Source organism: Tympanuchus pallidicinctus, unplaced genomic scaffold (assembly GCF_026119805.1).
Source record: "Tympanuchus pallidicinctus isolate F22 unplaced genomic scaffold, pur_lepc_1.0 scaffold11, whole genome shotgun sequence".
NCBI lineage: Eukaryota > Metazoa > Chordata > Aves > Galliformes > Phasianidae > Tympanuchus > Tympanuchus pallidicinctus.
The window spans coordinates 12,135,075-12,152,685 of NW_026294627.1; the positions used below are offsets into that span (position 1 = coordinate 12,135,075).

Sequence of the window (17,611 nt, forward strand, 5' to 3'; positions counted from 1 at the left end):
ATACTAACTAAAGCTTAAACCTTAACACAGTGAGATTCGGACATTTTATATCTGTATTTAGATAGATTTATTTTAAACAAGAAAATGCATTTTAAAAAAAATTATAAATATGTGCAGGATTACTTTCTTCCTTACTTTTAGATCTGCCAACCAACAAGGGGAAATGGTATCTTAGAACACATAAGCAGTAGAAAGCCATCAAATGCATGACATCCTACAGTTCCAGGTACTGAAACACGTGTGGAAGTTGGCGACCACATGAGCTACAGTGGCACATCCTTATTACAACTATCCTCCATGCCTTCTGCTAAGCTACTACACAGTCTTACCTGCCTTAATTCACACTACGATGAACAGGATTTATAAACCCTGTACATGCTTCCCCTGTACATCTTCTTCTTGCAGGAGGCCAAGAACAATTACTGCCCAAGATTATATTTTCGAAAGATCAGCAACTAAAAAAAGACAGAGGAACTGACTCTGCCCAGCTCCTCCTCTGCTGTATCTTTAGTATCATGCTATGAACAAATCCTGAGCTGTTACCAGGTGGGCTGTTGCAGGCCTAGGAAAGAAATCTGCAGACTCTGTTATGTTCCAGTGGGTTCAGACTGGATGAGGGAAAAATGGGAAAGGGGCAGAGGCTTCAGTTACACACCATAACACAAACACAACACAACTATATTCAGGCAGTAAAGAAAGTAAAGGGTCTATAAAGTGTAGATTCATATTTACCCTTAAATGCTCATACGACTTGTCCATATTCAAAGTTATGCTCACAGGGATGCTACTACAAGAAGATTAACAACACCCTATATTCTGGGAGCCAGCATTCACCCCTTAGACACACATATATAGGTATATATAGGTAAGACTCAGCTCTCACAACTGTACTTCATAAAATCACAAACTCGTGGAATCATGGAATGGTTTGGGTTGGAAGAGATCTTTAGATTGTACACTTCCAAACCCCCTGCTATAGGCAGGGATACCTCCAACTAGACCAGGTTGCTCACAGCCCCATCCAGCCTGGCCTTGAATGTTTCCAGGGAGGAGGTATCCACAACCTCTCTGAGCAACTTGTTCCAGTGTCTCACCACCTTCACAGTAAAGAATTTCTTCCTAATATCTAGTCTAAATCTTCCTCTTCCAGTTTAAAGCCATTTCCCCTCGTCCCCTTGCTACCTTATAAAAAGGTAGCCCTTATAAAAAGTCCCTCCCCAGCTTTCCTGTAGGTTCACTTCAGGTACTGGAAGGCCACTATAAGCTCTTTCCAGAGCCTTCTCTTCTGCAGGCTGAAGAGCCCCAACACTCTGCTAGTCTCCAGACGACAGGCATTACCAAGAGCTGTGGGTTGGAAGGGACCTCAAGGATCATCAGGCTCCAACCCTCCTGCCACATGCAGGGCCACCAACCTCCATATCTAATACTAGACCAGGCTGCCCAGGGCCCCTTCCAACCTGGCCTTGAACATCTCAGGGAATGGGGCATCCAAAATCTCCCTGGACAATCTCAGTACATATAAAAATTGCTAACAGAAGACCTTGTACAAATACATGCTGTATAAATCTACTTAATAAATGCACGTGATTTTGAAAACAGGGAAGGAAAATACGTTCTTAAATCTGTTCTTATTCCAAGATCAGTGCCAACCCTCCCCATTTTATCACAAATGCAGTGGTAGTGAAAGTATTTCTTGAAGTTCACACTCCCAGAGTGATGCACTGCTATCACCTACTATTCAGAAATAACTAGGATAAAGACATTGTTCATCACTGAAGAAATCTTATTCTTATCCTAAAGATGCAACATTTTGAAGAGTTACAATAACACTTTCTCAGGGTGTGATAAAGATTGGCATATTTTCAGGTTCTTCTCTGAGCTTACTGATCTAGTTGCTTGGGCTTGCTCTCTGCAGTGTGATAAAAGAATGTGCAAGCAGAAGGCAATTCATCTTGCCTGAAGACAGACGTCTAAAACATTCAGGATGCACTGTTCTCTGCAGGTGCTCTTCTCTCCCCCTCCATTACAAGGGAAACTTAAGAGGCACAGTTTTTTAGGCAACCAAAGTTTGCTAAGACTGTTTTCACTACCAGCTATATGTCTGCCTCATGGAAGTACACAGGAAAGCAGAAAGAAGCTGAATATAAGCGTGTATAAATCCCTTAAACTTAAGGCCAAGATGCAAGCTCACACACATATATTGTGTACAGGCCTGCAGCCAGAACCCAATAAACTGACTGCACTGCAAATCCCAGCGTTTTAAATAGTCTTAGCTAAATAAAATTACCTTAATTGTGTTGAAAACATCAGAAAAAGAACAACCATAACATGTTTTGCATTCAAATCTGGTTTAGTAAATAAAGGGAATACTGCCTATTAATGAAGTGCCGCTGCTACTACGTACACAATAGTGCCCACATTTACAAAATGATTCATGGACTTCAGAATAAAATGAATTGAAAATAGTTCTGAAAACATCTGTGCAGGGTCCCTAACTGTATCTTTGGTGTTTTTCTCTGCATTGTTGACTTTATACGCTTAAAATTCTTACAGTCTGTAGTTCCTGTTTACTATTTATTGACTGAAAGAGAAAATATGCATTCTCATTTCAGTTCTGTTACTGTGGGTTTTTTTTTTTAATTCTTTTTTAAGCCCAAGCTCATTTCTCAATTTTGAGTGAATTATGAGAAATGAGAGAAGAATATTCACTCTAACATTTGCCAGGAAAACTGAAACCATGAGTAACATGAGTGAAATTTCTGTACACAACAATTAAAGCCTCAGATATTGAAAAAACGCCAACACCATTATTGAATTCATTGTAAATACAGAAAATAAAGGTAGTTAATGAGATATGGTTGCAAAACTTGAGGTGATTTCAAAAGATAAATATAGCTTTCCAATTCCATGTGCAATTAAGAAAACAGCAATACTTCCAGTGGTAGAATTTCTAGTTATCTAATGCCACATGTTATAGCTTTAAATACATTGCAGTTTGTTCACTTCTTCAAATATACTGTCATGATTTTAAATGCATTTCTTCCTTGAACCAGAACGCATGCTTTTTTAATTATCAATGGTTTTTATCACATAATCAAGGCCTACATTTTAAGAAAAACTCAATTGAAAAGCAATCCTGAAGAGAAATATGTCAATTGCATAAAATGTGTGCAGAATGATCTCCAGAACATAGTCAATAGTCTCCATTTCCAGTGAACAGATGTAAACAATACAAAAAGTAAATAGACCTCCACAATGCCATTAATTTTGTCAAAATCACATGACATCAATTCTTCCAAGCAACACAGGTTTTAAAAGATTTTCACTGACACATAAAGCTTGATTATAGCTTTAAACAACATTTATTATTGTCATATAAAGTTTTATGTCCAGACAGCTCTAAAACTCTAGAAGGAGAAAAGTATAACCTGTTTTTCTATGAGGGCTGCTCCAAAAGAAATGTCTTCTATTTTATGTTGTTGGCCAGTGATGTTGGAGGCAGATGTTGGTGGTACAGCAGTAGAGGTTGAACCTTCCCACCAATATTCCATTCCATTTTGTTGCTGTGTGACAGATGGAAGCAGAGGGACAGTCTGACAGAATGGTGTCTGACATGGAAGTGTACATGAAGCAAAAGCATGGAATGGAATTCCTCCATGCAGAAAAAATGGCACCCAATGACATTCACTGACATTTGCTGAATGTTTATGGAGACCAAACAGCAGGTGACAGCACATGGAAGTGGTGCATTTCAGTCGTGGTGACAGTGGCAGTGGTGACATTCAGCAGTGCAGATTTTTACGAGCACGGCGTGCAGGCTTTTGTTTATCTCTGGTGAAAATGCACAGCTCATGATGGTGACTGTGCTCAAAAATAGTGTTTTGTAGGTGAGAGTTTGCTCTGTCAAACAGTGCTATTGTGCTCATTGCATCTGTTGTAGTTTCCATGGAGATAGGAGGCACTGCTTTCAGAGTGACTTACGCATCAGAAGTCAGAACAATATCAGAACAATAAAACACAGTGCGCAAAGTTTATGCTGAAAGTTGCAAACAAAAATGTAGCATTTGGACACCTGAACTTGGAGTTACATAGTGATAAGCATCTGCTTATTTCCAATGCATATTAGGCACAAAGAGTGGAAATAAATTAATATGTAACACTCTGCACTTGCTTGAGAGAACTCCTAACTGTGGTGACATAGGAAAACCTTATTGGCTGATGATGTCATTTAGTCCATTGCAAGGTGTTTATTTGTTTTCAAAACAGAGGGGGATGGAATTTTTATTTCAAAATTATGCTTGCAGGAAGAGCTCAAGGAAGAAAACACCAATCCAACAGCATATAGGCCACATATTATCTTCAGAATGTTCTGTGGGAACACAGAATATTTACACTAGAACCAAGTAATTCTGCAAACTATTTTATTACCCTTCCATAGATGGACTAACTGCTACAAACACACTGTGACAGGCCAGGAAGCACCATTCATTCTCTCCTAGAAAAACAGGATGGTGGAGAAGGTGACAAAATATGATAAGGTCCCCAGACTGAATCATTGGAAGCCCTGGACACCAGAAATTTCTCCAAAGAAGACACTGGACTTCTTGAATTTCTCCAAGTGGAGGAAACTGAGGTTGTCTAAAGTATATTAATTATATTTTAGTTTGGAGGGTGCCAGAATAAGCAGAGGGGGAGACAGTCACCACCATACAGTAATAAATCCTATAAAAGAATAATTACTAATTCACACGCTTAAAATTAGATGGTATCAGCAGCTGCCTCCATGCTGACTGAATGATCCCGACAGATTTATGAGACACAATACCAAGAACTGTTTTCTCTCAAGATTCCTCAACAGAGTTTCTTTGCACACAGAACTGTCTCCAGCTACTGGAGTTAGAGAAAGGCAAATAAACACATTGCTTCTCACATTTTCTGTAATATTCCTTTCTCCTCTGCTAACCACAAGGGAGAAAAGCTGTAACTATTTTATACATGGGTTAGCCAGTTTTGTTCCTTCTCTTCACCGGTAAATGCAAAATATGAATCCCTAGCATGTGGATCTAGAAATACATGCTCGTATCAGAAATTTGGATCTCACTAAAACTATATTAACAGCTTCAGCACAGTTCAATTCCCCTCAGTGGAGATGCCTAAAATTCTCCTATTACAAGAAAGATTCATAATAATGAAGAAATTAGGTGCAAATTAAGCCACCTGTACTTTTGCATCCGAAAAGCTGTAAAATAGATTAACATTTATTTACTAGTCATTAGTGGAAGATGAACAGCAGGTGAAATCACACTGCACTAGTAAGGTCATAGTTACAGTAAATTACTTTTGTACAAATGGAGCTCAATCACATAATAATTAGAATTGCATGATTCCAGATCTTGGAAGTAAGGTAGTGAAAGTATCTACATCCAGAGCTGATCTTTCATGGGAACTGAAAATCATACACAGGGACACAAAATGACACAGATGTGCCTCACACAAGGTGGGAGCAGACTGCTGGTCCCACACTGCTCGGTGGGGAAGAGACCAAACATCATCATCTGTTCCTCATAACAAAAATGGCATACCTCATGGAGGAGCTGCAGGAAGGCCGTTGTGGTGAGGCACCAGACTCCTCACTGCCACAGTTCTGCCAGCCCACACAAGCTGGAACAAGGGAACAAGACACCTTCTGTGTCCAACAGCATGACAAACATGAGGTAGTTCAAGGAAGGGCAGAAAAGATCCTTAACACACCATCCAAATCCTTCTTTGTTACATGCACTTCAAAATGTTGCAGAATCGACCATAATTCTCATCTAAATTCGAATTCCATTTTTTAAATGTTTGAGGTCAATATTACATGTTTAGTCATGCTGAGATTTTATTTATTTATTTATTTTGTCTTGCTAATAACTGAAATGAAAACATCTCTGTTGTTAAGATCTTCCTTTTTTTTTGTTGTTTTTTTTTTTTTGTTTTTTTTTTTGTTTTGTTTTTTGTTTTTTTTCTGGTTGCTTTCCTTTGTATTATTATAAGGACAAACATTCAGCCAAAGACTAGTGAGAACATTGCTTTGTTTTCAATATAGTAAATTCGGTGACTGGACAGGTAGTACAAATCTTCAACTCCCAGAACTGAGGAAATTCGCAGCTTTCTTTTGCTGAGCCTTGATGTCAGTAATGAAAAATTGGGGATCTGATGGGAGGGTGAAAGGAGGCGGAGCCAGGCTCTGCTCAATGCTATCCAGTGCCAGGAAAAGAGGCAGCAAACACAAACTGACAGACAGGAGATTTCCTCTGAACAGCAGGAGCACTGCTGTGCTGTGCAGGTGATGGAGCACTGGCACAGGCTGCCCAGAAGCTGTGGGATTTCCTCATTGGAGATCTTCCAAAGCCGCCTGGATGGGGCTGTGGACACCCTGCTTTGGGTGTCGTGTCCCTGAAGGAGCAGGGCTTGGGCCCGTGGGACTCAGAGGTCCCTGCCAGTCCGTTCTGTGATCATGTAAATGATATTTACCTACAACAAGTGAGCACAGGAAATGGTTCTCTCTTAACCATTGAGCAGAACAGAAACAGAAGCCCCCATTTGGTTACCAAGGCTGGCTGTCATCTTTAGAAAGAAATAAGGAAGGCAGCCCTGAGTATTTCTGTTCCTGCTTGACCAATCATTTTGAAGGCCTTTCTGAACACAAAGTGCTAGAAATACACTGTCAAAACTACAGTGACATGTCCTTAATTTGTAATTACTAGGCTGCAAAAGCATATATGGAAAAATATTCTGTTTCTCTTCTGATAAGAAAAACAAGTGACACTTTTCTACTCAGTCAATATTTTGACTAATGGCTTACCCAAGGTAAGCTGAAAAGCAATCTACTTGACAAGACTTGACTTTAAGTCCTGTCAGACTTGGTGATAGTACAAAAATAATAGTAGCATCAGGAAACAGCATTTCCATAGGCTGTGGAGAGAAATCCTGAGACAAGATTCTTACACAAAAATAAAAGGCACTACCCGCAAGCTTTTAAAAAATACCCTCTCTGCATCTACTGACAAAAAAAGTCTTTAACATTCAAAAAAAAAAAAACCACCACCAAAACAATCCACAAATCCAAGTCAACATATTATTATGTATATTATTATTACTTTCTTATGGCCTTTGCCTGTTTGCTTAGGCACTGAGTGAAACCAAACCCAAGAAACACTCAAAGATACAAAAAGCAGGATTTCCCCATTTTGTTTCTTTGGAGGGGAGGCTTTCATTTTGTTTCCACTCCACGGAAGTTATTTTCAGGCAAGCATGCAAGATAAAGTATCTGACTTTTATGCAGGCTATAATACGGTTGCTTCACATGATTATCTGCTCTCCAAAACAGCTATCCATGGGTCCTCAGTGCATCACACAGCTGAGTCTGCAACAAGGGCAGTATCTCTGATGATGACAGTCAAAGGAGAGTAGTGGCAGCAAAGCTGCAGCATTTTAAGAACTAACACACCCCAGTAAGGATCTCCAATCTTTGCCATGTGTGATGATTGCTGGGATTGATTCTTTTGCCTTTCCAAGTGATTCAGCCCTTACAGTGAGCACAACGTGTCAACCGTAGTTTCTGCCAGAGGTAAAAATGGTGGCAAATGCAATGAGAACTGCCCACAGATGGGTTCTCACTTCACATAAGCCAGGATCAGGTAACAGACTGGGGAAAGAGCAGGATGAAGAGCCATGCTGGTCCACTGTACATCCTCCTCAGCATGCCATGATGGGGAAGGACTGGTCCTCAGGATCTGCCCTGGATGTCACATGACGGTCCCCTGAAGTGAGAGAAAGTTTCCTTCCTGGGATAGTTGCTCGTTTCCATGTTGTTGTGTGTTCTGAATTCTGCTGGGAGGCACGCTGTATGTGTGGAGGTGGGGATTCAACATCACAGCCTGACTGCTGTATGGGCCCAAGGACAGACGCAATACATCTCTCATTCAAGTGTGCTGCAAAGTGTAATTGACACAAAGCTCCCCTGCAACATCCATTTCTCAGAGGCAACATAATGTACTCTGAAGGCACTGTACAGTAGATGTCAAGGAACTGGCTCTGGAGGTTCAAATGTTTACTTATGTAAAGGGAGATCACATCTACAGGAGGAGTAGCCAGACAATTACTACATGATGTGAGAATTTTACCTCTTGCTTAGAAATTAACTTCAGCTGCCACTTTGCAGGATCTAATGAACAATGGAAAATGGTGAAAAATGCATATCATGTCATCTTCTGCACAGTAAACGTTAATTACAAACAAAAATAAAACCAATCCCTCCAGGCAAGAGCTGCTTTCTGCCATGACAAGGATGGAAGGAATACATTTGTGCCAGCTTGTGACTACACAGCATGCTACCAGAATAGCTGCAAAACAGACAGGCGCAGGGATCTAGGAACCCCAGATCACATGGAATAGACTGGAACAAGGCAAGCCATAATCCTATGCTGGTTTCAGCATGGTCACTCAGAACTCCCTATAACAGAATCACAAAATCACCAAGGTTGGAAAAGACCTTCAAGATCATCCAGTCCAACCATCCACCTATCGCTAATAGTACTCACTAAACCATGTCCCTCAACACAAAATCCAATTGCTCCTTGATTGCCTCCAGGGTCGGTGACTCCACCACCCCCTTGGGCAGCCCATTCCAGTGCCTGCCCACTCTTTCAGAAAAGGAGTATTTCCTAACATCCAGCCTAAATCTCCCCTGGCACAGATCATGAGCAATCCAAGAGTGACAGTGTGCTCCTTGCCTCTTCACACAGCCTGGTCGTTATGCCCCAGCACATACAGTGAGATGCAAAAGACCTGGTACTCGACATTAGTAACAATCAAGGTTTCAATGAAGACAGTTAATGACCACCATATTGTCTCAAACCAGGTACTCATGAGAACTGATACCAGACAGCTAGTTCAATAGATCTAAGTTGTATGAATCAATCATCTTACCCTATAAACAGCAAGTAGCCTAAGAACACCTCTGAGAGCTCTTCTTGCAAGCAGCTGGCTGCACACCAGAATCTCTCTGTTTGGTTAAAAACACCTCTCAAGATTCACCTGGGTCGTGGGACCTTGCTGACAGATCCTTTCTAAGTGATTTACTGTTTTAAGCTAAACTAGTTTTGCTAAGATTTGATCTTATATTCATTATGCAGCCCTCACCATCTGTGTAGCAAAAAATCAAGGGTACTTAGCCACTTCAAATTCTGTTAAGTCACTGTTATCATGTTCAAATTACCATATTACATCTATTTTATACCAACAAACAACTTTCTGCCTTCCTCTTATGAGTGAAGTTTGCAGTGCCTTAGTCTCCATCCATGACAGAAAGACAGCATTGTGAAAGTCAAAGCAGCAAGAGCACAGGCCTACAACCTGATCGAGGAAAAGAAAGCAGAGTGCAGTAACATCAGGGCTTTCTATTGATTTCAAAGCAGCAAATTCTCTGTAGGCTTCTGTGACGAGGTTTAAAGCCTTTTACTGACATTTTGATGTGTTAGTGAAATCATTCCTATCAGTGCTTGTCCCTACTGAGACACTGTGATTAAGAAGCTGTGTTGGTTCATTTCCACAAAGAATCTAAAGGCATTATTACCATTTACTCGCCGTTCTCATGCAGCACTGCTGTCACTCATCTGCTGAAGCAAAGTATTTATCGTTCAAGCAAATTCCTAGCTGAAAAATTAAGACCACAAGGGTACAGAAAGAGCTTCCAAATTCCACAGTACATCTGGCAATCAACATTCGGCGTACCTATTTTTATTCCTATTTTTATTCCTCTCTAACTACTCTGGGCTGCTGCTTCACCCTCAATACATTCTTACTGTGAGTCACATCAGATTAGAAACACATGCAGCTATGAGAAAAATCATCTGTAACTGATCCAAGAAAATAATAACAAAACCCACGCATATTACACTTTAAGCCTCTTTCAACTAAAGAAAAAAACCAACAACAACAAGAAAACAAACAGAAACAATACAAGACTTTTTAAAATACTGACAGGTTTCCTTAAGGTCTTGTTTAGAATTGTACTGCAGATCAAGTCTCTTGTAGGATATCCTGTGGGTGACACACAAGATCGTAAGCGTAAGTACAGGAGAAAAACTATCCAGGCATGGTGAACCCATTGTAAAATGTGCCTAGGTACCAAACCTATAACTGAATTTCTAAGCCTCTTCCCTTATCCTTTATCCTACATTCATTCACATGAAGCGTGAGCCAGACCCCTCTGCAGTAAGAGCTGACAGAAGTTTTTGCCATTGATTTCAATGCAATGAAGGTCAAGCCTGCTATTTTTCAACTTCTTTGTGGACCACAGTGTTTAATAAATATTTTTATAGACTTTTAACAACAGCAAGTCCCAATGCACAGTGGGGCTAAAATACATTGGCAGGAAGTTCGCACGGAAGGTAGAAGTGTGTCCTCCTGCCCCAACTCCAAATACGCACAGCTCTGACTGCCAAAGCAGAAATTAGGGATGTTGGCCTTCACAGCGTGGGACACAGATCAAAAAGGAAGCATGAAACTGAAGATTACTCAAGTACAATAGGAAGCTTGAGATCATGTAGGATTTATTCACTACCAAAAATACGAGAGCCAAAGCCACGCTCCCAGAAGAAAATCCATCCACTTTGATACTGTAAACAGGACGCTTCCTTAGCTCTGTAAACAGGAGACTGATTTGAAATAAACTGCCAAGGCACCTAACCATTCCAGTCCGTTAGCTGAGAGACCCTCGCCAGAAGCAGTGGTCTACGTGGCCTGTTTTATCTAAAATATGGCACAACGTAATTACCCTCTTAAATATAATATAATCAGGCAATCTTTGGATACAGTCTAAGTCAACATACTGAAAGGAATACTACTAAAATTTCCTGCATTAGTGGGCAAATTCTTACTAGAGAGAATGCCAACACAGAATCGTCATGATATTTCTTAGCACTCATTCAATTTTAAGTGGCAAATCTCTAGGCCCACGGATTCCAGAGCAGACTGAGGCACACAGTCCCTTCCAAGAGCTGGGAACATGCTACTGACAGCTGACAGGCACCTCAAGTTTTCTTAACTGGGTAGGCAAAACTGAGCATTGCTACATGAGGAATGAAAGGTGAGGAGAAGGGACACAGATGGGTGCACAGCTGTGGGAGAACACTGTGTCACAGCACCTGCTGCTGCTGCGCATGAAGAACAGGGGAATGTGCGTGAATGTGGGGGAAAGGGAGACGAGACAGAAGGGATGGGCCAAGCAACTGCTCCTTCTGGGGGAGAGCATATTTCACCCATCCTCAGCCCAATATTGAATAACAGAATGGCTGAGGCTGGAAGGGACCTGTAGAGGTCATCATCACTGCCTCCAGAACAACAAGCAGCTGGACACTATCAGATGTTTTGGACTCTGGTAATCTAAGGCAGGTGCCTACTTCTCCTGTGCTCAGATCATACTTGTGAGATACTTGCTTTTCAAAAAATCAGCCTACAATTTGATGCAGATATATTTCAATATAAGGAAGATGATTCAAATGAAAAGTCTGGAGCATAAAACATACAGACTTCTGCTGCACCTTTTGTATAGATGTCATTATTAGAATTACAGAATGAAATCCATTCCCTGTCCTACTCATTCACTATTTGCCAAATGGGCTTCTTGATGTACAAAGAAGACATATTTCGTAGATCTCTTTTTTTAATGTACTATTTATATCTTGTCTAAGGAAGAAGTGACAGAAATGTAATGTAGTGAATTTGTACATTATTTTTGTTGAAAGAATTTCTGGTTTTGACAATCCCTTTCCCTATAAATTTTTTACTTAATTGATAAAAAAATTATCAGCACATAAAGAACTTCAGAACTTCCACTTGCAGCCTGGACAGTTGATAAACACCTTTAAGAGTATCTGTTGGTTACAAGTCAAATTCCATAGATGATATGGCTGATGACATCATGTAAAAAGAACCTCAACTACACGGAACAGTTTGGTTGGAATTTCTGCCTAGCAGTTTGTTGTTCAGCAGACTTTGGAAAGTCACACGAAACCTGCATGGGATTATTTTCTAAACAAGATTCCTGGGCATAACATATTTCAATTTAAAATGCTAATTTGGTAACCAGTTATACTGTGTGCTCCGTTCTCATGTCATCTGGCCTATGTATCATGTACGAGCATATAACCGATACATTATGAAAAAGGTACAGGATATATTTGTGTATGCTACACATATGAATATGATAAACAAGTACTGCATGTATGTGTTCTTATTTTAACAGAATATCAGACAGATCTGACATAGCTGTACTCTTGCTTCATAAGGCACAGTAAGTTTAGCTGCACATAGCCACATTCTCATATGAGCTATTCAAGCTTCACTATCATAGAATCCTCTAGGATGCAGCCTCCAGTCCTTAATGGAATTACATAGGTCCACAAAGTTAAGCACACAAAGAATGTTACTTCACTAATGATTCCCCATGAGTTTCCCATTTATTTCTATTCCTAGGTGCTTTACAAAATGGGACCACAGTTTAAAAAAACAACATTATTGTCACAATTTTCAGCAGTATTTCATTTCTAGGAATCAAAGCAACACAATTATCTGGTTTTCTCTGTAAGCCCTTTAATAATTATCTAGCCTAAGTTTCATGCAAATAAATGTATTAAAGAGAAGCTGGAACTGTTAGGAGAATGGATGGAGAGTTGTAAGTAAAGCAACTTCCACCATGTGATAACCATCTACCTAGCAAAATACATTTCAGTGCACAATTGGAGAACTGCTCCAAAGTGCTTACTGCTGAGTCAGGGTTGCAATTCTCATGTGATATCCTTTGTTACTCTTTAGTCCAGACAGTTAATTCTACAGATAAGAGACATCATCAAAGTTAAACAATCAAAGAACAAATGGCGTTACTACAGCAAATTACAATTTTCAATTTATTTTTTGGTAATGTGATAAAGCTTGGAAGGTATTTTAGTTATTTTGCAGTTGACACAAGGTTAGCAGATTCTGCTAAAAAAAAAGGAATGTGTATGCAATGTTTTTTGCACTCTACACTACAGAAGAACACTTTAAATGTATTCCAAAACCGTGGTTCCTACGTCTCTAGTGACACTAGCCATTCTTAATTAGTATTTGAAAAGACTCATTCATTTCTTCTCACAAGAGCAAACAACATCCATGTGGTGAGAGAACGCAGTCCAAATTGTCAAACTCTTTGCAAGTGGAGGGTAACCTTGAGGGCACATATCACTTTGGATAGCCAAAAGCCCCTGCCGTTTCTCCAGGGTGGTAAAACATAACTTTTCTTTCTATTTCTTTCGCACACCAGCAATCCAAGGCTTGAAAGCTCCTAATTTTTCATTTCACAATAAAAATCACAAGAACTCAGAAAAACTTGTCTGATGTTATGGATTTTCAAATCCACTTCAGGAGATACTGATCCTATGGCTTCCAGTTGTTTACATACTAAAATGATCTGACACTACGCCTTTCACTTACACTTTGGGTTTTACAGTTGAAAATAGGCATAATGGTGCTTAGTATAAGTACACAGATTAGGCATAATTTCTAAGACTGAGTGTTCATACAGATGTTTGCTCACAACAGATAACAGAGAACAACTGATGTTTCAACTGAAAACCATACAGTAAACATCATTTAGCACTCTTCATCTCCACTTTTCACATCCATGTACACATAAACAACCAAAATATCAGACTTCTTGCAATTAGCTACAATTATATGCATACTACAACTTGGTAAACTGAGGTAAAGATGATAAGGATATCATCTCTAAGCCCTTTGTGTGTAATTCTGACAAATTTCAAAGGACTTAACAGATAATTATATTACTAAAGGCTTTAAGTAAATACCATTACATGTGCTATAAATGTTGTTGGCATCTCCACAACGCTTTAAAATATTGATTAGTGCTACGCTGGACAGCTGAATCATCAATGCCCGTCCTTGCACGGGGACAAGAGGATGTCTTCTAAGCAGATTATTTATATTTTTAATATCTTCAGCAGGAAGTATAGTTCAGGTTTGGCAATCATTAGGACTGATTTTGTACGTGTTGCCCTTCATCTATAGACTTCTTCCAAAAGCAATCTCAGTCTGCACTAAATGCAATTAGAAACAGACCAACTTCCTTTACCTAGAATAGGAAAGATAATCTAAAATCTTGCACAGTAAGAAATTTGTTTTGGCCAGAAGTAAGACCAAGGCTCCGAATTACAGCTAAGTGTATTCAGTACCTCTGGTTTATCCTGCTTGGAGGTAACAAAAAACTGAAATCCAAAGGATTGTCTTCTTTTTTAATAAAATGTGCAGGTGGTCTTGGACATGCCAAGATAGAACATTTTTTTAGAGAGCTGAACAGATCTGGCTTCCTTTGCAGTATCTCTCTTAATTGCACAACATAATAATCATAGTCATCAAACTCAGGACATAATATTAAATTAGTTTTTATACTTGCTGTGCATTTTGAGAGAGACTGTTGGAACACATTACTCCCAGCATATTGTGTGTGCTCTTAGATCCTATTCCATATCACTATATCTGCAAATACTTACAATGCAAAAAATACTGTCTGCCTCACTCAGCAATGCAATCCACATGTCTTTAATGCAATTCCATATCAGCACTTCAGACCAAAACAAAACACTGAAAATTGTAAAAGACAAAAATACTTCTGGTGGCGTACAGCCAGCTATGGTCTGAACGCTTTGCTTGTGAGCTTGTCTCATGCACGCAATATTTGGAAAACAGTTCATAACCTTTGGCGGCACAAATATAGGTCTTTGGTCAACAAACTCAAGCAACAGTTTAGCTCACTGGAGTAAACTCAGGCCTGTTGGTTGCTGAACTGCTTTAGATGCTATGAGCAGATGCCCAGCTCCACTGGCCATATCAGAATATGTGTCCTTTGCAGATTAAAAACAGAACTCCTGAGTGCAAGTAGAGAGCAAGGCAGGGTCTAAGTGGAGGTCTGCACGCAGTCTTCCTCAAGTTGTGTTATCTGCTTGTTACAGGGATAATGCCCCACTGTCAGACAGAGCTGTCTGAACTCTGCATCAGCTCACTTCTTCCAGTCCATAGGTACCAGCCTGGCTACCATCCATACAGCACAGTGGAGTCAGCCAAGAGTGAGATCTGCCATTTCCAAACAACCCTCTGCCTGGTGCCACACCTGGCACCTAGAAGGTTCAGTCACCACAAGGTGTAAAAGACAGCCTTCAGGGTACAGAGCTTAACTGCAAAGATAGATGACCACAATTGGGAAAAGAGTGATTAACTAATGATTTCACACAGCCTTGCTCTCAGTCACTCAAAAAAAAAAAAAAATTTGCTACAGGAAGTTTTCTTCTGTGGAGCAAAACACCCATCACACTGCCAATAACGTGAAAACTTTATTCACATTAAGCATTACAGAATTCTCCACAAGCTCTACAGAAAAGACCACAGCAGAACACATTCTAACTCTGAACCTTTTGAGAAGGTTAAGATGGCAGGGTCATGAAGCTTGATAAAACGCACAACCATTTTACAGAATGAAACAGAAATAATGGATGTGGGCTTTTATTGCAAACACATTTTGTATTGGATTAAATTTGGTTTCCAAGATTCAAGTAACTGCAATTTTGTCTTGTTTCCAGTTCTGCTATCTCAATTTTAAGAAAAAGTTCTTCACCTCGTCTATGCCACCATGCACTGACAAGGAAAGGTATACAGAAGATTACTAAGTTCAATATGGCTCCAACTCTGAACCAAAAACATCTTCCAAAGTCAACTGTATACCCATTACACGCACTGTATACACACTGAAAAATAAACACTGGCAAATGCAGAGTACAATCTTGGACATGACTCAAGTAAGTGGGTTCTTAAAAAGGATTTACAAAAGATATAAATGCTGGCAACTAAAAGACATTAACTTGAAGACTTGAACAGAACTCTGCTCCTTTTCAGGAGAACATCTCGCATTTTCCTCTGAAGGAGCTACACTGCAATAAGGAGTAGATCCTTTCACACACTGCTGGAACACAACCTGCAGATCCCACAGCAGAGGCTCTTCCCCTTCCAAAATCCTACGAATTGGTCTTCTTTGATCATGAGCAAGTGGTTTCCGAAGGTGAATGTCAGTTGTGCTAACGTTTTGCAGCCCCGCAGTCATCCATCGCAGGGCCACAGTTTAGCCAGCATCTCAGCAGCCAAGGCCATGGCAGCTCACAGCAGGCAACGTGCCGTGTTAGAACACGAAGAACACCATCGTCCCTACCATGCTACCATGCCCTCAGGGACTGGCAGCGTCCCTGGAGCCACCCTCCTCAGCACCCACCATCACTGGGCATCACTCTGCCAAGTGTGGTTGGCACTAACGGCGAGCACTGCCCCACAGACCCCAGCGAATAGCCCGTCCCGGGCCCGGGCCCCTCTGTCAAGGCTGTCCTCCAGAAGGAGGAAGGCGCACCGGGAGCTGACGAACGCCCAGCACGAGCAGCGCCCACCGCCCCGGGGGCCACAGCGGCTCGGGCCGGGCCGGGCCGGGCACACCGCGCCGCGTGCGCGCCGTCAGGGCGAGGAGGGCCGCTGGGACGGCTGCTGCAAGTTGCCCCCAGGAGTTCGGGAGCGGCCGCCGGGCAGAGCCGCCTCTCCGCCCGCACCTCCCTCCCTCCCCCCGCCCGGCCACCCGCGCTTCGGGCCGGCAGCCCTCGGGGCGCTCTCTCGGGGCTCCGTCCGCAGACCGAGCCTTCGGGGATGAAGAAGGCAGAGGGACACTCACCATCCCGCCTGACGTTGGAGGAGCGCAGGGCTCTGATAGATCCGCTTTGGGCAGGGGCGGTGGTGCCCTGACGGCTGCAAAAGTTCGCGCAGACGACGGCGTAGAGGAGGAGGAGGATGAGCAGTTGCATTGGGATCCGCTGTGCACGGGACCGCGGCTCTGCGAAGAAACGCGGCTCTGCCCGCCGAGCTGCTGCCCTCCCCGGCTCTGCCTGCCGTCCGCACTGCGTGCGCTGCTCGTGCGGGCTGCCCGAGCGGCTGAGGGAGTTGTGAGCCGGGCAAGAAAATGAAATAAAATAAAAAAGAACACATAAAAATCCCTCCCGAAACAGAGCCGCCGACTTACTCCCCCAAACTTCCTCCACGCTCAACTCTCCGCCGCGCGTCTGTGCCCGGCCGCAGCGGCAAGGTGAGAAACCCCCGGCGGGCACCGCCGCCCCCTCCCCTCCGGCGGCCGCGCCGTGACCCGGCTCCAGGCGGAGCCGCGCTCCCCTGCGGCCGCCGCGGCGGAGCTCCGCGCCTCGCACCGCCCCCGCGCAGCGCTCCGCTCGGCTGCAGCCGCCGCCGGGGTGTGGGGCGGCGGGAGCGGGCGGCGGGCCCGGCGCCGCCGGGGGGAGAGGCGGCTCCGAGGGAGGGGGGCGGCCGGGGGGCAGAAGGGAGGCCGCGGGGAGCCGGGCGCGGGCCCGCTGATGGGCGCGGCGGCTCCGGGCCGGGTGAAGTGTCGAGCTGTCCCGGCACCCTCAGGAGGGCTGTGGCATGGGGTAGGAGACCGACGGAGCCCAAGAGTGGAAGCGTGTTCAGGAGTAATGTT

At 42.4% G+C, this 17,611-nt stretch overlaps 1 protein-coding gene across 3 annotated transcripts in view; it reads right to left on the minus strand.

The window, feature by feature from the left end:
* The window catches only part of PDGFD (platelet derived growth factor D), a 137,624-nt gene extending 120,310 nt beyond the window's left edge, over window positions 1-17,314 (minus strand). For all 3 annotated transcript variants that reach the window (XM_052670943.1, XM_052670942.1, XM_052670941.1), the window contains exon 1: window positions 16,802-17,314. In XM_052670943.1, coding sequence (XP_052526903.1) covers window positions 16,802-16,931 — 130 coding nt within the window. In that variant the 5' untranslated portion in view covers window positions 16,932-17,314. The remainder of the gene's footprint in view (window positions 1-16,801) is intronic.
* Window positions 17,315-17,611: the final 297 nt, after the last annotated feature.